Here is a 23,743-nt window from a genome sequence, read left to right on the forward strand (position 1 = left end):
TTTTGCTCACAGAACAGGTCTTCTGTCACTCATGTGGCAGTGCTCACTCAGGTAGGGTAAAAACTGGTCACTTGAGATCAGAACTGCCCAGGAATAAGTCAAAGATCATGGGCCTCACCAATTTGGATCAAGAGGCAAAGATTTGAGGGTCAAGACCCCCTTTGCTTTGCCCAATGCCGGATATTTAACAGGTCTTGTTCCAGCTATGAAAAGTGTTTTAAAAAGAGTGAAACTTTGCAATTCTCTTTTGTAAAATAGTGCTTTATTTTTATATTAATTTGTGGTGGTTTATTTACTAAATTATATCTATGCATGATTCTGGCCTCATAATAAGCTTCTAATAATAATTGTAATCATCTTCATATAGGTTGCATTGATGATACTGCTTAGAAATTTAGTTATATCTTAATAGAGGATTTCTGGTCTGTATTATCTGATGAACCAACACTTAGCTGGTTTCAAAATGAGTTTGCCCACCAAGATAATGAGGGAGAAGAACCCAAGGAGCTTTCTCTGATGACTGTGGCAGAGCCTGAGATAAACACTTATGTTCTAGTACATCACTAAGGAGGTGCAGCCCCAGGGAGCAGAGGAGAGGCAAGGAAGGAGATGGCTGGGGAATGTGCTGCTTGCTTGCTCCCATGGGACCAGCCCCCAGAAACCATGCAGGCTGCATCTCACAGTCGTCCCTCAGAAAGGAGAAAAGAAAGAATTGTTCTACTGTGTGCATTATATGGCTGCCAAGCAATCTCATGGCACACTTTGGCTTTGAAAGGAAAGCCCGTGGCAGGTACTGGAGAAGGGACATGAGGAGAAACACTAGTTGCACCTTTATGAAGTCCACCAGGCCCCACAGAGAGCTGATGATCACAAGGCAGCAGGAAAAGTCGAGAGGATTTGAGCTGATGTGTTAGAGGTATCTGATTCAACATAAGAATATTCATTTTCCAGTTCTCATCAAGAAAATTACAGCTTAACTAAACATGAAGGTATGTCTAAATAATTAAGCACCATTAAAAGCTGAGACAGTTGTCTTCATAATTTGTAGTCAGCTTTCTCTGTATCATTCCTACTATTTTCTTAGATCACTACTGTGAACATCATCTGGGGATGCTGTTAACAGTTCAGTATAATACTTCTTTGTCAGGGGAGCTGAGGCTCGTATACAAAACACTCTATTTTTATACAAAATTCAGGGCCCAAACTTTCGAGCTAGCCTGATGATACCCAGGGAAAGAGTCATTGGTATATGCTGGAGGTCCCTGTTTAGGGTCTAAGCAAGAAGGAAAAGAAAGAGACTAACAGCAAGGCCAGGAGACCCATGAGTGTTTATGGGATTGGAGTCAGATCTTTTTAGTTGTTATTGCTGGTTTTGCTTTCTCATTACCCTTCCGCATTCCTTTCCTTCACAACTCCTTCCTTTTTTCACCAAACAAACTAAATAAAAGCAAATCAACCTTGTAAAATGCCATTAAAGTATGCATACCTGTGGCTTGTTTTTTCCATGCTCTAATAGGATTTTATGTATTTATATATGGACTAAAGGATTGAATTAGATGGCCACCAAGATCCTTTCTGATTGCAAAATTCTGTGATCTATTAGTGATCAAATCTAATATACTTTTAATATAAGTGAGGATTCAGAGAGATTTGTGGAAATTGAAACCTATATGGTGTAAAAGAACCAAACCTTTATGGTACTTGCAGTACTTCAATAATTCTGAAGTCCAAAGTAAAGTGTGATTCCTGGAAGCTTTTCCATGTCAGGCTATCCACAGTGCAGTCTTACACAATTTATGTGGAGTAGATTTTTGACTACACTGTAGGAAACTATGCTGGCTTAGTCCATTTTGTGCTGCTATAACAAAATACCACAAACTGAGTAACTTATAAGGAACAGAACTGTATTTCTCATAGTTCTGCAGGCTGGGAAGTTCAAGATCAAGGGGTTGGCATCTGGTAAGGGCCGTCTTGCTGCTTCATCCCGTGGCAGAGGGTGGAAGGGCAAAAGAGAGAGAAAGCCCTTTTATTAAAGCATTAATCCCACCCATGAGAGTGGAGCCCTCATGGCCTAGTCAACTCTCAAAGGTCACACCTGTTGCTACTATTACAGTGGCAGTTCATTTTCAACATGCATTTTGGAGGGGACATTCAAACCACAGCATGTGCCAAGACCACAGCCCCCTCTATCTTTGCTTCCTTCTCCCTAGTGAAAGTTTTACATCAAGCAACAGTGAAGAAAAAGCTCACAAACAAGGTACATTTACATTGGCTTAAAAATGATTTGATTCCCCTTAGCACGGATGTTTTCATCTTTATTTTTACCAACTCTGTGGATCTGTAGACTATTTGAGTTATGTACCTTTCTTTCTCATTACTGACATTTGTAATATCCAGCTTGGTAAAAGTATAGACTCTTTCAGTTGTGTGCCTTTCATTATGGCTGCAGAAGTTGGTAATAACCATTGACTTACCTCTCCTGCTCACTCTTCACTTCCACATCCACTTGCTAATGTACACATCAGCACACCAGCACCTGCGCGTGCACACACACACACACACACACACACACACACACACTGTACTTTTATTTTCACCATTTCCCCATGGTGTTAGGGGTTTGTGAGATTTCAACAGGGTGATCATAAAGTGCTTAACAATGAGCAAAGAGCCTGCCAATTGCCATAAAAAGCATGGCTCCCAGAAAAGCAGTGAACCGAAGCCAGCAGCAGATCCTGGGTCTGCCTCCCTTGTCAAGGAAAGCTGTCAGGTCTCAGGGTCACACTCCATAAACTTCCTCCTTTGTGGCTGAAAGTCTGTTTTGTAGCTCGGAATAAAAACAGACTCTTATTTAGTGTCCTCATATATTGTACAATCCCCTTAGGAAGCAGAGCAAGAAGCTTAGGACTATAAATTGAGACTGGATTGTGTTCCCTATTCCATTAGGCTTCTTAACACTATAAGTAAATCACTGGACCTTTCTGTAGGTCAGGCTCCCATCACATAAACTGAAGGTTAATCACACCCTTCTGGAGTCTGGGGCAAATGAAGTGGCTCCTTGTAAACCAGACATCTTATTGTGACTTGTTGGAGTGAGAGGGAGAGGCGCAACAGGAGAGGACTGGTGTTCCTTCAAAGGAGCCTCGTATTGCTGACAAAGCAGATATTTCTTTTTCTTCATTAGAGTGTTTCTCTGTCAAAATACCAAAGTCCTATGGTGCTAATAATATGATTTTATTTTAAAAGCTTAAAATAATAAAGATGTTAACACTTTTAAAAGTTAGAGTCTACTAAAAAATTATGTCAAAGATGTTAAGGGCAACTGGCTGGCACAGGGATGGAACCCTGGACTTTGGTGTTATCAGCAACCTGCTCTAACCACTCAGCTACCTGGCCAGCCCATTTGTGTTTATTCTGTGAGTTGCCTATGCATATACCCAATGCCCTTTTTCCTATTGCATTGTGTGTCTTTTCTCCTTGAAAGTCCTTTTTATATACTTGTCTGTGTTTTGAGTTAACAAATGTTTTTGTCCATTCTATCATTTGTCTTTCAGATGCCTTTCAAATTATGGAAGTTCAAATATTTGCTCAGATTTAAATAACAAATATAAGCTGCTTTTATAGACAATATTTTTTTTTGTGGTGGGGGGGAGTAGTGAAAAGTATCTAGGATCTTTTGTGGCGAGAAAACCAGAAGTTACTGCAGTAGATTGTTATTAGCAAAGTAGTAGGCATGCCCCATTGTAGGATATTTAGCTTTCCATAAAGTATTGTGAATATAATTGACTCTTTTTAAGTATTTGCTGAATAAATAATTTTTGTAAAATCTCACCTTTCCTAAAAGTGCCACAAAATTTTAAATTTAAAGTGTTTAGTGTACTTTTGCTATGAGAATATTTTAAAATTAAAAATATTTTTTAAGTTAAAGTAACACATGCTTATTGTAACAAATCCAAATAAGGCAGAACTGTATAAAGCAAAAAGTGGAAGTCCCCCATGGAGTCCCATTCCCCAGAGGTGACCACTGTTGACAGTTTGGTATGTGTCCTTCCAGCTCTTTTTATGTCTTGTATGTGTAAGTATTATTTGGAAGAGTTACACAAAGTAGAGTCATAAAGACATATTGTTCTGAAATTAGCTTTTTTTCTCCACTTAATTCTAGTAATATATGAACAGCTTTCCATGTTAGTAGATGTTGCTGTCATTCATTGTTTTAAGGTATTCACCTGTATATGTATATTATAATTATTCAATTATTCTACTAATGACAACTTCCCAATTTTTCAGTTACCAACAATGTGGAAACGAACATTTTTGTACATATTTTGGCATATTTTTGGTCACAGTAGTGTTCCCAAAGCATAAATTCCTAGCAGTAGAGCTGCTGGTGGTTTCAGTTTGCCTGTGAACCATGGTCAGAGATCTTGTCTTAGTCATGTCTTTTAAGCCTGAACACCTTGTTCTTTGACTCCCTGGCTTTGAAGGTGTCTGAAACAGTGGGCGCATATGGGAAGGCAAGGTCCTCAATTCCCTCTTTGTCGATACCAGTCTCACCTCCTTCTCAAGTTTATAACTGCTTAAGTTATAACGGAAACAGTTAGCTTTTCAAGTCCAGAAGGATTCCAGTTATGGGACTGTGCATCAACTTAGACTGCAGGCTGCTGGCTATCACCCTTAGGAAAGCTGTTTTTTCTTCTGTCTCTTTGTGCCGACTGCTTAGTTCTGGCCTGAGTTGATCTCTCTCATAAGACTTTGATCTAAGCTGTAAAAAGTGGCAAACAGACACCAAGTGTTTCCTTTACAGCTGCGCTGCCACCACCATGACCAGTGGCCTCCACCAAGCAGTGCCATGTTTTATATTCTGTCATTGTAGCACACTACCTAGGAGGCCACGGAGGAAGAAGCTGAGCCATGCTCCAGAGGTCCTTTCAGATGAGTTAAGTCTCCCCAGCCTCTGACTCAAATTAGTAGTGTCCCCTCCTCCAACATACATCAGCCCTGCCTGGTGAAGGCCAAAAGTGTGACTCAGAATGCCTCTTCCTGAGGGGCAGGGAGCACAGTCCCTCAGTGCTGTGGAAAGTTAAGGATTGGAGCATGCCTTCCTCTCCCTAGGACTGGCAGTTCTTTAAAATGTGTACAATCTGGTAGGTAAGAAATGTATCACTTTGTGAATTGATGAGAGTGAACGGCCTTTCGTGTTTATTGGCCATATGTGTTTAGTTCCTAAAATGGGCTTTTTTTGGGGCAACTGGCTGGCACAGGGATGGAACCCTGGACTTTGGTGTTATCAGCAACCTGCTCTAACCACTCAGCTACCTGGCCAGCCCATTTGTGTTTATTCTGTGAGTTGCCTATGCATATACCCAATGCCCTTTTTCCTATTGCATTGTGTGTCTTTTCTCCTTGAAAGTCCTTTTTATATACTTGTCTGTGTTTTGAGTTAACAAATGTTTTTGTCCATTCTATCATTTGTCTTTCAGATGCCTTTCAAATTATGGAAGTTCAAATATTTGCTCAGAGTTGCCTATGCATATACCCAATGCCCTTTTTCCTATTGCATTGTGTGTCTTTTCTCCTTGACAGTCCTTTTTATATACTTGTCTGCGTTTTGAGTTAACAAATGTTTTTGTCCATTCTATCATTTGTCTTTCGGATGCCTTTCAAATTATGGAAGTTCAAATATTTGCTCAAATTTAAATTGGACAATATTTTATGGCTTTCTAGAGAAACTTCATTGATAGTAATCATTGGAACAAAACTTGGGTTGTTTTAAACCTTTTGAGAGTTACCGAAGCACATTGATCTTAAAAAAATTGTCATCTAAAAACCTGGCTTTCCCACAGATCTACTTATTTCTGCATTCAGCACTTTTTGCTGAGCACCTACTGTGTGCTGGGCCTATGGAGGCCTTGGGGGCTCTGAGGTGGGCTTCCCAACAAAGTGCCTGCCCTTGAGGTGCTCCCATTCTGTCGGGGGATAAATGAAAGTGCTATGAGGAAACATAATGCAGAGTTAGGATTCTTTTAAAAGAATCTCTAGCTCTGTGCTGCCCATAGGTCTTACTGTAAGAATGTCTAGTACTTGGTAAATTCACCAAACAGGCCTAGAAAAGCAAATGAATCAGTCAACTCACAGCCCATCTTGGCAGAGATAAAAGCGGCAGCAGATCCTGTTACTTAGCATAAGAGTAGCGGGATGTCAGGTACAACACATGGCAGCTTCCCAGAGCACTGCTTGGTTAGCTAAGTTTCCCCGACATCCCTGGTGAGAACTGGGAGGGAAAGTTTCTCTGTAATGGCACCAAAAATTTTGCTTAGAATTTGTTCTCTTAAAGCAGCTTTCAAAAAAAATTCCAAAAACCAACTCACATATTTATAAGGTCCCACTGTCCCCCAAGATACAAATAAACTAAATTAGATTTTTATATCTGTTGGATGAGGATGACTACTGTTTTTAAGTATGTATTGGTGAGACTGCTTTTAGGTGACAGCACTCCCCCTCATTAAGTATATATGTATTATATAATTAAGTCTCTAGCCATTTGATTTAATCTAATTCATTTTATAAGACAATGTTGCAAGCAACTTCTGCAAATGTAGGCAATTGCCAAAAATAAACTACAGGTTTAAAAATCTTTATTGTGCTCTTAAACCTTTGTTAATTATGTTAAACAGACACATCCCCTGCCTTCCTGAAGCTTTTGGGCCCAGTGTAAACATCTCAGACACCAAGGGAAGCATTGAGCCATAACCCAAATTAATAACCAGGCAGCTGCTTAGCACGTCTACAGGAGGGAGTCAATGCCTTTGTAGAGGGCAGCAGATGGGGGAACAGTCATCATGGGCCCTTTCAACCCATGATGACAGTCCTCATCGTAAATCACATAATTTTCTAATATAAAGGTAGGAGGAGTAACTAGTTGCACATTCATATCCAAGCCTCATTTTTTCCTTTACAGTTTGTTTATATAACTAAGGAGTTATATTTTTATTTGATAGTTACTAATAAGTAAATATAGGTTTGGATTTCATATCAGGCGAGGCTTACTTAGTATTTTACAACATAATGTGTTTTTAAACTCAAAGGACAAACTAACCATAATTTTGATTATTTTCTTTTCCTTGATAGTAGGATAATATACACACAGAGTTATATGTATATACTGATGTAGGCTTATTGTGGATAGTTTTAAAACTATATAGTACATCCATGCCTGTATTCTTGTCTAGATCTAATGTAACCACATGTTTATTTACCTAGACTTTTAAGTGCTAAATCCCACTCGAATGAACATTGCAGCCTGGAAATAAGTTAAATACATGATTAGAGTGAATTAAATAATTATGCTACAGCTATTAAGTAGGATGTTATGAAACCATTAAAAGTTTCAGGTTTATTAGTCAGGGTTCTCCAGAGAGTCAGAACCAATGGGATACAAATATAAATATATGTGAGAGGATTTATTAGGGGAATTGGCTTAGGCAATTGTAAAGGCTGAGAAGTCCCATGATAGGCTCTCTGCAAACTGGATGCCAGTAGCATGGCTCAGTCTAAGTCTGGAAGCCTCAGAACTGGGGAAGCCAATGGTATAATTCTTAGTCCAAAGCCAAAGACCTGCAAACCGGAGATGCCACTGGTGTAGGTTCTGAAACTCAGAGGCTGAAGAGTTTTGACTTTGGATGTCTATGGAAAGGAAAGAAAGGTATATCCCAGTTCCAGCAGATAGAGCAAGAGACTTGCCTTTTATTATGCTTTTGTTCTCTCCAGGACCGCAGCAGATTGGATGGTTCCTACCCATATTGAGGGTGGATTCTTCCCACCTAGTCCACTCAGGCCCACGTTGATCTCTTCTGGAAACACCCTCATAGACACACCCCAAAATAATGCTTTACGAGGTTTCTAGGTATTCCTTAATCTAATCAAGTTGACACCTGAAGTTAACCATCACAGCATGTAAGGAATTTGGAAGTATTCATTCCAACCAAACAGTAAATTTTTAAAAATTGAGCAAAATGAAATATCAAAAACTCTTTTTAGATCAGTTAGAGAGGTGAGGTAACAGAGCCGATTGCTGCCCCCAAAACCAGGGAGACAGAACAGAAGATCACAACTTACTGGAGTGAAAACCTTTGAGCAGAAACCTCTCAGGAACCAATACCAGGGTAAGAAAACCAAAGCTATAATTGACACATTGCTGGAGGTTCAGTGTAGCCAAGTCTGAAAGTTAAAAACTCTAGGGGTCCCCACTCATAGGAGGGCCCCCACACTTTTGTGAGTTTTGCCCCAAGGAGCTCTACCAGGTCCTCATGGTAAATATTGGAGAAGAGTCCTCTCCTGATTCTGTCAGAGGGAGGGGAAGAGTAACCATTTTGAAAAAAAGCAGAGCATTCTGTTTTTCTTAACAAGGCCTGCCCTTAGGAGAAACTATTTTACCAGAGCCTAACCTTCTGGAGTTTTATCAGAGCCTAACCAACTTGGGAGAAGGGAAATACCTAACTCTAGCCCCTTCTAGTCTTCCATGTGGGAGAAGGGAAATACCGGGCTCTACCTGCTCTAGACATTGTGTCCCACCTAAGGGGCGGGGGGACACTGAGAAGCACTTGTGAAATTAGCAGTCCAGGGGCACAGGCCCACTAAAAGACTGAGAACTAATCATAGGACTATAGAATACTTCCCCTGCCCCACACCATACCACCACACCATTAAAGGCTTGTTTACCAGAGTTCCTTTCACCCCATACATCATGCCTAGATTTCAACAAAAAATTATAAGGCATACTAGAAGGCAAAAAACACAGTTTGAAGAGACAGAAAAAGCATCAGAACTAGAATCAAGTGTGTCAGGAATGTTGGAATTATCAGACCAGGAATTTAAAACAACTATAATTAATATGCTAAGGGCTCTAATGGATAGAATATACAGCATGCAAGAACAGAGGGACAGTATATGCAGAAAGATGGAAATTCTAAGAAAGAATCAAAAAGAAATGTGAGAGATCAAAATACTCTAACAGATATGAAGAATGCCTTTGATGGGCTCATTAGTAGACTGGCTATAACTGAGGAAAGAATATCTGAACTTGAGCATGTGTCAGTAGAAACTTCCAGAACTGTAAAGCAAAGACAAAAGAAACTAGGGGGATAAAAATGGAACAGAGTATACAAGAACTGTGGGACAACTACAAAAGATGTAAAATATGTGTAATGGGAGTACCAGGAGAAGAAAGCAAGAAGGGAACAGAAGAGATAATTGATGTAGTAATGTCTAAGAATTTCCCCCAAATTAATGTTAGACACCAAACCACAGATCCAGGAAGCTCAGAAAACACCAAGCAGGATAAATGCCAAAAACAATAAAACAGAAACACCCCTAAACATGGGCATATCATATTCAAACTGCAGAAAATAAAAAATAATGGGAAAAGTCTTGAGAGAAGCCAGAGGGGAAAAAAATAACTTTCTTATAGAAAGGCAAATATAAGAATTATATCTGCCTTTTCATCAGAAACCACACAAGCAAGAAGAGAGTGAAATAAATTGTTAAGAGAAAAATAATCCATCAACCTAGAATTCTGTACCCTACATAATTATCCTTCAAAAGTGAAGGAAAAATAAAGACTTTCTCAAACAAACGAAAATTAAGGAAATTGTTGCCAGTAGACCTGCCCAGCAAGAAATGTTTTTAAATTCTTCAGAGAGAAGGAAAATGATACAGGTCAGAAGCTTGGATCTACATAAACAAAGAAAGAGTATTAAAGAAGGAATAAATGAAGGTAAAATAAGAACTTTGTTTATTCTTAATTGATCTAACATATAATTTGTTCAAAATAATAGCAACAATATATTCCATTATATACACTTGTGTGTGTGTGTGTGTATGCATGCTTATGTATAAGCGAAATGAATGACAGCAATGATACAAGGGACAGGAAGAAGGAATTAAGAATGTTTTGCTATCATAAGATACTTGCACTGCCTGTGAAGTGGTATAATGTTATTTGAAAGTAGATTTGGACTAGTTATAAATATATAGTACAAGTTCTAGGGCAGCCACTAGAAAAAGTAAAAAGAGAAATATAATTGACATGCTAAGAAGAGAAAATAGAATTATATAAAATGCTCAATTAAAACCACAAAAAGTGGTAAAAGGGTAGAAAACAAAAGTAGAAACAAAGAACAAGGACAATGAATAGAAAACAGTAACAAATACAGTAGATATTAATCCAACTATAGTAGATATTAATCCAACTATGTTAATAATCACTTTAAACATCAGTGGTCTGAATATACTAATTAAAAGATGGAGACCATCAGAGTTGATCAAAAAACAAGAACCAACTATATTTTGTCTACAAGAAACCCACTTGAAATATAAAACACATGCAGACTAAAAGTAAATGGATAGAGAAAGATATACCATACTAACACTAATCAAAGGAAAGTGGGTATAGCTATATTAATTGTAGATGGAGCAGACTTCACAACACCTAAGGTACAATCCATGAAAGAAATAACTGATAAGTTAGACTTCATTAAAATTAAAAACTTCTGCTCTGTGAAAGACACTGTCAAGAGAAAGAAAAGACAAGCCACAGACTGGGAGAAAGACATATCTTGCAAAAGACATATCTGATAAAGGACTGTTATCTAAAATTAGAAAGAGTTGTTAAAACTCGACAATACAAAATGAACAGACAATTTAAAAACTGTCAAAAGACCTGAACAGACACCTTACCAAAGAAGACAGACAGAAGGTAAATAAGCATACAAAAAGATGCTCAACATCACGTGTCATTAAGGAATTGCTGATTAAACCAACAGAGAGATACCACTACATACCTAGTAGAATGGCCAAAATCCAGAACACTGACAACACCAAATGTTGACAAGGATGTATAGCAACAGGAATATTCATTGCTCGTGGGAATGTAAAATGGTACAGCCACTTTGGAAGACAGCATGGCAATTTCTTACAAAAGTAAACATACTCTCACATATGATTTAGCAGTTGTGTTCCTTGGTATTTTCCCAAAGGAGATGAAAACTTACATCCACATAAAAACCTGTACATGGATGTTTACAGCAGCATTATTTATAATTGCCCAAACTTGGAAGCAATCAAGATATCCTTCAGTAGGTGAATGAATAAATAAACTGGTACATCCAAACAATGGAATATTCCTCATTGCTAAAAGGGAATGAGCTATGAAGCCATTAAGAGACATGGAAGAAACTTAAATGCATATTTTTAAGTGAAAGAAGCCAATCTGAAAAAGCTGTGTTCCATGTGATTCTGCTTTATGATATTCTGGAAAAGTATAACTTTGGAGACAGTGAAAAGATCTGTGGTTGCCAGGGGTTGGGGGAAGGGAGGGATGAATAGGTGGAGCACAGAGGATTTTTAACGCAGTGAAACTCCTCTGTATGATACTGTAATGGTCGATACATGTCATTATACATTTGTCCAAACCCATAGAATGCACAACACCAAGAATGAACCCTAATCTAAACTATGGACTTTGATTGATAATGGTGTGCCAATATAGGTTCATTGATTGTAACAAATGCACCATTCTGTGGATGATGTTGACAATGGGAGAGGTTGGTGGTGGGGCAGAGAGTGTACGAGAACCCTCTCTGCTCAATTTTGCTGTGAACCTAAAACTGCTCTAAAAAATAAAGTCTATTTTTAAAAGATGTTATGGTGAGGAAGATTTGTTAATCTTTTAAATACTTACAATATATTGCTATATTTTTGATAATTATAAAGCAATTTCTAGTCTTTGCTGTTGTTTTTCTTTCCCCCCCCAGACTTCACTTGTCTTGTTCACAACTATATCCTTACCTCCTAACACAGTGCCTGGCATATATTTAATAATTTGTTGGGTATTGCTCTAAGCACTTTACTTATATTAATTCATTTAAACTTCACAAGAACCCTTTGAAGTAAGTACTCATTCCCAATTTACAAATGAAGAAACTAAGGCACAGGGAAGTCCGGCAGCTTGCCCAAATTCACATAGCTAGTAAGAAGCTGAAATGGAATTTGAATGCAAGTGATATGGTGCCAGATCTCTCGCTCTTCACCGCTAACATACCACTTTTCCTTAGAAGGCAATTAACGAATATTTGTTGCTTATGTGAATGAGTGAATAAATGAGTGAGTGAGTGAATGACGTGAAAAAGCAACATTTAATATAGTATTAGTTCATTTTTATTTTTGAAATGTATTCATGCAAAATACAAATGTTATCAACAAAAACACAGATACTAAATTGTGATAAATTCACAGAGTGGAATATTATATAGCAGTAAGGAAAATGAGTTACAACTACATTTAATAGTGCGTATGATTCTCATAAGCATAACATTGAGCAAAAGAAATAAGAACCTAGAGAGTACCTACTGTACTATGCCATTTATACAAAGGATAAAATAGGCAAAAGTAACCTGTGTTAGAATGCTGGTAACCAGCAGGGCACTCAGGGAGGCTTCTGGAAACTGGCCGTGTTCTGTTCCTTCATCTGGTACTGGTTATATGGCTGTGTTCAATTTGCAGAAGTTCTTTGAGCCATACACTTATATGTGCGCTCTTTGGGTAGATAAATTCTACTTCAATAAACAGCTTGTTAAATGGCTAAGATAGTGAAAAAGGTTGAAAAGATGGATAAGAGGTTAAAAGTGTATTCACCAAAATGTTAACAGTAGATATTTCTTGGAAACAGGGCTATTAGTAGTTTTTTATTTCTGTTTTGTTTTTAGGTTTTCCAGATGTAATAAAATAATCACGTTTTGCCTATGTAATAAGATTTTTTAAATGTGATTAAAATAAACTTGCCCCTGAATCAATGCCTGCTCCCCTCAGCATGAGCCGGGCATGTGGTGTTGTCCCTGATGGGGAAAAAAAGACACCACCTAGTTTGCTGCCTGGTTTGCCCTCCTGACTTTAGTCGACGGTCTTTCAAGCCTTCTAGCATGTCTTCTAATCAATATTTAGTGGGTTTCCTATGTTTTCATTTTCTTTGCTAGGCTGAACAGTCCAAAGAAGAGCAGAAGCAGGGTTTGAATGCAGAGAAGCTGATGAGGCAGGTCTCCAAGGACGTGTGCCGCCTTCGGGAGCAGAGCTGGAAGGTTCCTCGGCAGGTACAGTCCTTCAGGTAAATGGTCCCACCCCGGCACAGCTTTTGGGTTGTGTCACGTAGCCTGATGATGTTGGCATTAGCTTCAGAGTGCAGTAAAAGTTTATATTAGGACATGAGACAAAAATCCTCTGTTCCCCAGCTTGAATATGTTATTTTCCATTTGCTCCTTCCTGAGGTTACAAACTCGGCTGGCAGAGTTAAAGCCTTGATTAAAGTCTGCCTCCCCAAGCACCTATGGCGTCCCCAGCTCTTAGAAGCAGTTAGCACATCTTATTGAGAAACCTGGATACAAGATACAGAAAGGTGCAGAAAAGTCATATATCTTTAGGGTTTTGCTGTTCACTCATTTTACAGACATTCTTTGGTGATATAGAGGCAAAGAACATGTGCTCCCGGCTCTTCTAGAGGGACTGTGGTCTGTGGGAGACAGGCAGATAACCAGGTCATTGAAATGCCATGTGGAAAGAGCTAGCTACAGGTATAAGGAAGGACTCTGAGAGCAGGCAGGAGGAATCTAAGTCTTTGTGGGGCAGGTGTTGGGGCTGTAGACGCTAGCAGGAGAAGATTGTAAGAGAGGCAGTGTTTGAATCCATCATGGAAGGGTAGGTATGAGTTCTTCAGGCACTAGGGATGGTAGGTTTGGGTAGGGCATCGAGGCAGGATGAATAGCATGGACAGAGGCATGGAACCTCAGAGGTCAGTGCCAAGTTCTGTGTACATAGTAGAGCTGCCAGCGGGTGAGCCTGTTGGGTAGAGCTGGGCTCAGACTCCATAAGGCCTTGCATGCTGTGCTGAAGGTTTTCAGTTGTGGTTTTAGATGGTGAGGGAGCCAGCAGGGGTCTCCAAGCACACAGGTCAATAGTGGGGATAGATTTTGTGTGGGGCAGATCCTAGAAGCATTGTGGAGAGTGGGCCAGGGAGAAATTGGTAAAGGGAGGCCATTTAGGTCTTGGGAAGTGAGTGGAGGGAGCTGCATTGTGCTGTGGGCACTTGAGACTGGGTGCACTGGGAGAGGAGCAGGCACATGGTGGGGGTATCGAGTTCTGCTTTTGCACATATCAGGTTAGCAATGCCAGTAGGACAGCCCAAGGAACTATGACCAGTAGCTAAGTGGAAATAAAAATCTAAAGCCTGGGTTAAGAGTCAAGATGGGAGATAAAAACTGGAAGTCTTCATCCTCGATGTGGGGGTTCCATCAATTTAAAACCACCAATGGGCCAGACATCCCAGAAAATGTGAAAAGGCGACTAGGAAAGGGGCCTGGTGGACACCGACCATCGGAGGGCTTGCAGCAAAAAAGCTGTAAGAAGGAATGGTCAGAGGGGTGAAAGGGGAACCAAGAGAGAGTGGTCCTGGAGCTGGAGGGTGGGGAGAGGGGAACGTTCATAACAGAAAAGAAGAGAATTGGAAACATTGCCCGGATGAGTTGATCTGGAGGCTACTGGTGACCATACCAGGGACAGTTTCAGTCAAGTGAGAGGAGGGTCATGGAAAAGGGTTTGTTGTTTGTTTCATTTTTGGTTTGGGTTTTGTATAGAGGAGTCTTTAGAAAGCTTTTAGGCTTACGTGGGAGACACCCAGAGGAGAGAGGGTGTTTTGAAGTGTGGGGAAGCTGGGCTGCCTGGTGGGGCAGGGATTGTCGTGAAGGGGTGGGGTTTGGTGCCAGGTGGAAGGGTGAGGCCAAAGGAAGGAGCTGGGGGTAAAGGTTGTACTACAACAGCCCAAGTCCAGAAGTGGAGGGAAGAGAAACTGAGGCATACTGGGTTTATGACTCTTTATGTTTTATGTGACGTTTTATAATAAAGAGTTAGGTTTTTCCAGCCTCCATTTTGCTAAAGCACCATTTTTGTAACTTAGGGCTTATTACTACTTGTGTTTTTAGAACTGCATTGTGATGAAAGGAATCTTCTCATGCCTTTGGTGCTGTGGTCACTTTAAGAGTAAGCAGCATTGTCTAGCATGGAAAATCATACCATTTCCGGTTGTTGCTAAAACCCAAAACAGAATGTATGAACATTCCCGGCTTCCCTTAAGATACAGACTCATTTTTGTCATCAGGCAGGTGATAAGAATGACTGAGATAGACCTAGATAAGACAGACTGTCCTGGAAGCATGGTGGTGCCCGTGAGGGGTGCGCATGTCACTGACACCTGGCTGGGCTGGTGAGAGATTAGGGCATGGTGAGGCCTGGGGCACTCTGCCCTACACACAGGTGTGGCTCCACCCCCAGCTCCTTGTTTTACCTGGAATCAGGAGCCCAGTATTCTTCAGCCTTCTGATTTTTCAGGAGAAGTTAGAAATCAAGAATTTTGTATGAAATATCTCAAATATAGGGCTGGCAGCTACTTCAGGTATTTTAAAATACCCCAGTTTTCAGCCGTGCCTTAAGGCCTACGCTGGCATCACAGCCACACTCCCTTGCCTTTTTAAATTACTTATTTCTTATGGAATTGAGCAAATCTGAAGGGCACTGTACCAAAAAAATAGCTCCTGTTCCAATCTTCACGGTTTTTTCCTCTATCCTTTCCTTAGTCTTCAGAACATCGCCACTTCTGTCCTTGTTTCTAACCCTGGCACTTTCTCTTTCATGTAGACTGTTCATTTCTCTAGGGAGGGCCAGTGCTTTATTCCTCTTTACAGCTACCAACATGCCCCTCATATGTAAAGTGCTCTCAGTCAATGTGTCAGTGAGATACTATGTATGATGTGAAATTTTATAGAAAAAGAGAGGTACTGCTCTTGTCTTTGGTAATTATGCATTCCTAAAACCTTTTTTTTTTTTTTTTTCCAGCACTCTCCTAACCTGAAAACCATTCTGCCCATCTTTCTCAGCTTCTAACTTCCAGGTGGTCTCTGCTTATCCCTGCTTTGGGGTGCTGGACACTTTTACCTTTGAGATAGTCAAGTTCCTTCTCCTCCCTTCATTTGAGTCCTAATTGTCCCTGCCTTCACATGATATTGATTTTAAATAATTTTCCTAGTATCATGTACTTTTCTGTGAGGTCATTGAGAAATTTCTGTGTAGGATTTTGGCCTTTTTGAATCCTCTACTATCTGGTTTGGAAACACTTTTACCTAGACCAAACCCTTAGTGGTTTAAAATCTGTCTTATATTGGAAGTCCCAGATGGGAACCCACTGGCTTGGTCTGTAGGTGATTAACCGTGAGCTGGAGCTGCTGTTCACCTTTATATCGTATCTTTAAAAGGCAAAGGCTATCTTGATTTTCAATGGAGTTCTACCTGAGGGAAAACTACTCTTATCTGGGCATATAGAGACACCACTGGAGCTCTTGGGGACTATATAAAAGGTCACGGTATTTTCAACTTTGTATTTAAGTCAGTTTATTTCTCACCTCTGACGCTAGGGAGAAGATTGCCTACTTCACCAGAGCGAAGATAAGCATCCCATCCCTGCCGGCTGATGATGTATGACTGCATTTCTTAAGAAATTATTTTTTCACCTATTAACTTTCTTAAGGAGGTCAAAAAACTGAACTTTTGTTTTATTTTTCGTTTTTTGTTTTATAACGTAACTGTCAACTCTTGAAAAACTTTCATTTCACATCAGATTTTCAACATGTTAATTTGTAAAATACCTTGAATGTAATGTTTAAAAAGGAAGAAAAATTAGATAACAAAAATGCGATAATCTGGCACACAAATGTTGCACAGTATGTGTGTGTTGCCAGTGGGCTTTATTTTGTAAAAATGGAATAGAGGCAGTACCCAGTGTATATCCTATTGAGCTGACTGTAGAGAAACAACGTAGCTTAGCAGAGGCAGGTTTTGCTTTCTGTTTGTTTGCTTGTGATAGACTGGGAAGGTGGCAGCAGTGCCATGTGGTATTTTTGTACTAGGCAGCAGCTCTCTGAATTTGAAGTTAAGCATGAACTTGAGTGATGAGTTTCAAGTCCACCTGAAACAGGTGCTGTGTTCATTTCCATCACCTATGTTGGAATGCTTTGTTTACTTAAAACAATTTCCTTTTTCTTCTTTTATATTTGTCTAAAGAAAACAGAAATGTAAGATAATAAAGTCCAAGAATATAAGAATACAAAGGAGCAATACTCCTGGCTACTTTAAGGATCTTTGATTCATGACATTGAGGGTAGGGGAGAGAATACCGGTTACCTTAAAATACACTAAAGTGAACTCATCAAATGGGCAGTTGCTTCTTCTAACTCAACCTAAACTTGAGTGAGTGTTCAAATGCGAGTTTCCCACTTGCACCAGTGTTTTTTGTCCTAGGTAGAGGATGGTGCTGGTAGGAGAATGTGGTGGGCCTGGTGTTCTGAGGACAGACAGTACTGCTGACGTGGATGGAAACACATCAGCACTCATTTGGTGAAACCAAGAACGGAAGAAAAGGCGTCCATTCTAAATATAGCCATATTATTTTGAATGAAAATAAATTTCTATGCTGATAAAAAAGAAGAAAAGGCATCTTGATTGCATGCAAGTTGCCAAAAATTAAAAAAAAAAATTATCAAACAGATTGCTAACATTTACTAGAATTTACTTTGCAGCTCTCATTTTTAGGGGATTCTACTATAATTCATGGTAAATAGTTGGGAGGCAAAAGGAAGAGTGTGCCTGGGGGATTTTTCTTTTGAAGTATAGGCTAAATCTTTTGTTAAAAAAGATTTGTTCTGGCCAAGTTTAGAGATATAAACTGACTAAAGTATCCTCCAGTTTAGAATTTTATCTTACCCAACCCAGGCACTTCTTTGAAAAAACAAATTCTTAGTGTAGCTCTGCCAGCATAAAGGCTTTTAAAATGTATAGTATTTAGGCAAGTTAAACCATACTTATTACTCAGTCTGTTATACTGGAAGAAGCAATTTTTGGTTACCCATCTTATATAGCAAATTAAATCAATTTTTATTTTTTTTAAGAAATGCAAAATCATCTTAAAGGAATGGGCCCCTTAAAGAAAAAACTTCTGTTCCTAAACTAGAATCCTCTCTAGCAAGAATTTTTGTTTTCTTGAAAGTAATTATATTTATTTTGGAAAGTTCATTTTATCTGAATCAAAGTTGAAATTAAGCAATTTCTGAGCCTAGAACTTAATTTTTTTCCTAAATGTCCCACCACTTACATACAAATTTTTTTGAAGCTATAACTGGACGTGACACTACTTTGAACAAAAACCAGCCTAATGAATTGACTGAATCCAGCCCTTCAAGGCTGCCCAGTTCATTCTATTAGATGACTGAGGAAAACTAGAAAAATACCATTCATCCTTGTTGAGGTCAAATGTGAAAGAATTAAATGTTTATTTAATGTAGAGTTAAATGAAGGTCAGCTGTTTTCAGCTTCTTAGTTTGACCATGAAAACATTTATAGAATTATGTGTAGTTGTACCGTACGATTTTATTTTCTTCATTTATTTATTTACGGTCTTATTTATGTTCTGTTTAATATATAGTTTGGTTCTGGCCATTTTAAATGTTTGACATAGAAGAGGCTACATTGGAATATTTACAGCTTTATGAATCTTCATCAGATTAGCTGTTAACTTTTTGTAATACAAAAAAGTTTCAGAAAAGTATTAAAGAATAAAATCTGTCTCAGGCTGGAAGTTAACAGTTGTGACCAAGATGCTTTTAGTTTTATTTTACAAAATTTACTCATTTCTAACATGAGAGACAAACTTATTTTAATATAATCCTTTATCCACACTTTAAAAATCAGCAATAGTATTATGTATTTATAGGCAGCTTTTAATAATCCTCTCATATTTGTACTAACCCAAATGATTCACAGTGACAAAACATTTTAATAACTTGATCACAAAACCATATGGACAGATATGAATTTTACTCTTATAAATACTATTTTTAAAAGGTAGAATTTATTCTGCACAGGGTAAAAAGAATGTAATATTTAGTTCTCAAGTTTGAATTATCAGTATGTTATTACAATTTTGTATATCAGAATCTTAAGTGTTACAGGTACAAAAAGAAATTGCTAGCCAAATGAACAAAGTTAGCTGAATCTCTAGCATGCAAATCAAGTAAGTTTAAAATCTGTTTTTTGTTATTGCTTTATCTATATTGTATTAAGTATCAAAAGCTCAGGACTGATCTAAATATTTAATCAGGTTAAATTCTGAATATGTTTCTGTTTTAATTTGTCTTGTTTGTAAAAGTACGCAAATATATCACATAGATTAACTTTGGTTTCTGCACTTTCCATATGTTTGTGGATGGAAAAAAAAATTCAGTGTTTTTTTTTTTTTTTTTAAAAACAAAAATACATATTGCCTACTACTTTATTTCGGTGTCGTTTATTGTTCAGTTAATATCCCTGTTTGGCACAAACAAAAGAGTTTATTTGAACCATGTACCGAGCAAACATAAAATCTTTCATGAAGAATTCCCAAAGCCAGTAGTTTGTTGTGAATAGTTCTTATTTGGACTACATGTATTGCTGATAAAAAAGACAGAATATTTTTATTGTGTAAATAAATCGAAAGGTTCCAGACTATGTGCTCTGTCGTCTCACCGGCTAAGCTGGCAGTGTGCTCCGAGACAAGGCAGCAGTCCCAGGGGCTTCTCTGGCCATATACGCCAGTCCTGACCTGCCATGCCCCCTGCAGCTGCCCAGAGCTAGGGGCGGGCAGGAATGTTGGCCATCAGATATAGAGCATAGGACACAGAAGAAGAAATGCATTTGTGAGGCAGATTCTACACGAATCTTCCAAAACACAGGATTACCCCTCTGTGCTTCTGACATACTAAGGAAGGCACAAATGGATATGGCTGACTTTTGAAAAAGGCTCCATACAGGTACTGAGGTCTCTTATTGAAATGATGCTGTGCCCCATATCTCTCGCCTATAAAGCTTCTAAAGCCAGCAATTTTACTATATCAGATGTAATGCATTTTAAATAAATATGCGACGAGACCTTAGTTTCATTATAGTAGGTTATCTTAAACACCTGAAAGAAGTTAATGATTAACAGTAACATTTCCGATTGCCAAAATGATTCATCTCCTTATGAATAATACCTTTAAAGATACATGAGTACTAATGTAATGTTTAATTTACCAGTTCTGTGCAATCACTGAACCTATTTTAAAATTGAGAAAACTTATTCACAATAATGAGTATGATTACTATTAGGTCTTGATTGGTTTTGGTCTCACAGCAGAAAAGTGATTTGCCAGTCTTAGAAAGAAATTATAGTTTAAGAAGCTAATAGCCACTGGAAAAAATGCATTTTAGAAAATCAAAGAGTAGTGAATGGGTCACTGTGTAGCGGGATATCCTACCAAATCCAGGGTTGGGCAAGCATCTCCTGAAGAGTAGATACCATTGTTCCCTTCTGGCTTAGATCTTCAGGTTTGTGTTTTTCATCTCTAGTTGTTGATGGTGATCATGCATTTCTGCCACTGCGTAGTGGCCTGAAGCTAGAGGAGCTTGGGTTGAGCAGGCTGCACAGTTAAGCAGACACCCTCCTAGTAGAAGAGAAAATCCAGCAAACCAGCCAATAAAGAGAGCTTCCCCAAACTCCCACCTGGGGACAATCTCGGGGATGGTCTCATCCCAGAATTCCTGAACTGTCATGTGAGCGACCCAGGAGACCGGAATGAGGGTTGTGATTCCTGATATCCAGAACAGAATTCCTCCCAGAATTAACAGTCGCTTCTTGAGATCTTGCTGTCTCTCTCCAATTCTCAGACAGTCCAGGCCAAACCCAGAGACCAGCAGGCCCGGAAATCCCAGTCCATTTGACAGAAACATTAAAATCCTGGAGACCCTGAGTTCCACAGGCAAAGCCAGGAAAGAATCGAAGTCCTTGCATTGCACCCCAACTTCCTCTTGGGTGACACAGGTTTGCCAGAGTCCCATGGTCCAGTTTTCCATTTCATTTAAGTCCAGGTTGAGATTCTTCCAATATGGCATGTAGTTTGTAAGACAGGATAAAACCCATCCCAGCAAAGATAATGAAATTCCAGCTAATTGTGCTATAGTTCTAAATACTAAAGCCATTATAAAGTTCAGAAAGCCACACTAACTCCTGCCCTTCCGTTGCTGTGAAAAGAAGTGTGATAATTGTGTTATCACTTGCGGAGCTCAGAGATATTTTTTCACTGTGCGTATAGGAGGACTCCTGCCAGAGCTGCTATTGTTTGAGTCGATGTTGAATAGGTTTCAGAAAAGGATAGGGAAATAGTGCTGCAAACCAAGTGCGGTAATGCCAAGGTGTGGCCAAGATCACTTTCGTGTCCTATGGGCTGAATTTTATAGAAAGCAGTTTGTCACTGAAATAAAATTAAGTAGTAATAATCCTCCTTTCATTGTTAAGGTGTAAGTGGCTTTCATGTTGTTCTCAACCTTTCTACCAAGTCAAAGAATTAAGAAGTCTAAATGCAAAATGTTTAATTGACAACTTTGATTCAACTCCCCCTGCTTTATATCTTACTAATTGCACCTGTCAGCTTTTCATCTGTTACAGTTCTCACATTTTAATACAATACTGGGTATTATCATTTTTTAACAATAGGTTCAAGGAAAGTATTTCTTAACCAAACAAATCAATCTTATAAATCTCTCTAGACCTTAAATCAGTCCTGTTTCTAAAAAGTTTCTTAAGCTGCATATACCACATAGCATATGAAAGAATACCAAACTGAATGTTGTCTATTTATCTACATGCATTTCTGTCAAATTCATGCGCATGTGCATAAACACTTTTTTTTTTTTCCTTTGCTTAAATATGCTCTCTATACTGTGGAAAAGTTAAGCAGTAGGACTTTGTAAGTTAAAATCAATATCTGTTCACCCCTAAAGTATGTATATTTATATATGATTACATGTTTATAATTTTTAATTGAAGAAAGGAAATTTTTCATTTGGGCAAAAGAACTGACATTACCCAGATACCAAGAAAAATAACTTTGGAATTGTTTTTCTTTTTTAAATATGAAGCTCTTGAGGAAAGAGATAAGAGATTGGCCAGTATTTTCAGTGTGAGAGTATTGCAATGTATTGAAAACCTTTAGCTTCATAAAATCCTGTTACACTGGTGCCTAGTTAATTTCCTAAATGCAAACCACTTCTGTTCAAAGAAGACCAAAGTCATTGTGTGGAAATAGCACTTGGAGATTGGCTTAGCATGTGGTTTTGCTAATGTAGAACCGCTTAAAAGATTTCAGGTTGTTAATTTTTTTCTGTAAAAAATGGAAACTAATTATCATTTCCAGCTACCAGTAAAAACCAAAAGAACTTTGTAATATGAAACACATTAAAGCTTAAGACTGCCTATATTAGACAACCACCACCACTTAATTTAAATAACCAGATCAGTAATTTTTTCTCTCATACCTATATAATGCTTATCATAATAATTTTCTTTTACATACAAGATTTCCCCTCATTCTTACTTTTTCAGATTTGCTGGGGAGGGGCGTCTAGTACACAAAAATAGTTATTGAATGAGAAATTGTGAGCAGCACAGATTTAATTACGTAACAAAGACCTCTTTGTCATCATAGTTGGTGTAGGATACATCTCTCTAGCCTTGTCAAAATCTTATACTTTAGGATCTGCAGTTCCATTTTCCAGGTATGGACACTGGGTTTGCATTTCTGCCACTGCAGATACCATTGTTCCCTTCTGGCTTAGATCTTCAGGTTTGTGTTTTTCATCTCTAGTTGTTGATGGTGATCATGCATTTCTGCCACTGCGTAGTGGCCTGAAGCTAGAGGAGCTTGGGTTGAGCAGGCTGCACAGTTAAGCAGACACCCTCCTAGTAGAAGAGAAAATCCAGCAAACCAGCCAATAAAGAGAGCTTCCCCAAACTCCCACCTGGGGACAATCTCGGGGATGGTCTCATCCCAGAATTCCTGAACTGTCATGTGAGCGACCCAGGAGACCGGAATGAGGGTTGTGATTCCTGATATCCAGAACAGAATTCCTCCCAGAATTAACAGTCGCTTCTTGAGATCTTGCTGTCTCTCTCCAATTCTCAGACAGTCCAGGCCAAACCCAGAGACCAGCAGGCCCGGAAATCCCAGTCCATTTGACAGAAACATTAAAATCCTGGAGACCCTGAGTTCCACAGGCAAAGCCAGGAAAGAATCGAAGTCCTTGCATTGCACCCCAACTTCCTCTTGGGTGACACAGGTTTGCCAGAGTCCCATGGTCCAGTTTTCCATTTCATTTAAGTCCAGGTTGAGGTTCTTCCAATGGGGCAAATAAGTTGTAATAATGGATAAAACCCATCCCAGCAAAGACAATAAAAGTCCAACAAACTGCATTGCTATTCTAAAGACTAAAGCCATTGCAACAAATCTTATGACTTTGCCACCCCTATAGAATCTGCTGTCTTGTGTGGTTGACAGTAGTGTGACAATCTTGGTTCTATGCTGCCTGGAATATAAGCTTTAGTCATTAACTCTTTGGGTACTCTGAAATGCGTTTTTGTTCTTCTTGAATATAATGTTTCATGTAAAGGACGAAGGACTCTGTTAAAACTATGAGTTAGGCTTTCTGATAAGGATTTGATCTGTTACTTTCCAATTTGCTTGGTAAAATTATATCCCCAATGCCTGATGATTATAAGTCTAAGGATGAACAAAGAGGGCTCTAT

The 23,743-nt window shown here is 38.8% G+C and overlaps 3 protein-coding genes across 3 annotated transcripts in view; 1 reads left to right on the plus strand and 2 right to left on the minus strand.

Moving 5' to 3' along the window:
• The window catches only part of WWC2 (WW and C2 domain containing 2), a 131,941-nt gene extending 112,405 nt beyond the window's left edge, over window positions 1–19,536 (plus strand). The window contains exons 22-23 of the mRNA XM_008569600.1: window positions 13,029–13,156; window positions 16,509–19,536. Of these exons, the coding sequence (XP_008567822.1) occupies window positions 13,029–13,156; window positions 16,509–16,575 (195 nt within the window). The 3' untranslated portion in view covers window positions 16,576–19,536. The remainder of the gene's footprint in view (window positions 1–13,028; window positions 13,157–16,508) is intronic.
• Window positions 19,537–20,478: 942 nt separating this feature from the next.
• On the minus strand, window positions 20,479–21,141 carry CLDN22 (claudin 22). The gene has a single exon (XM_008569601.1). The coding sequence runs from the start codon at window positions 21,139–21,141 to the stop codon at window positions 20,479–20,481; it is 663 nt and encodes a 220-aa protein (XP_008567823.1).
• A 1,542-nt stretch (window positions 21,142–22,683) lies between these two features.
• Window positions 22,684–23,435, minus strand: CLDN24 (claudin 24). Its single transcript, XM_008569593.1, has 2 exons — window positions 22,836–23,435; window positions 22,684–22,764 (listed from the first exon to the last, which is right to left on the minus strand). Exons 1-2 carry the CDS (start codon window positions 23,433–23,435, stop codon window positions 22,684–22,686), a joined length of 681 nt encoding a protein of 226 aa, XP_008567815.1.
• Window positions 23,436–23,743: the final 308 nt, after the last annotated feature.

Source organism: Galeopterus variegatus, unplaced genomic scaffold, assembly GCF_000696425.1.
Source record: "Galeopterus variegatus unplaced genomic scaffold, G_variegatus-3.0.2 Scaffold516, whole genome shotgun sequence".
Lineage (NCBI taxonomy): Eukaryota > Metazoa > Chordata > Mammalia > Dermoptera > Cynocephalidae > Galeopterus > Galeopterus variegatus.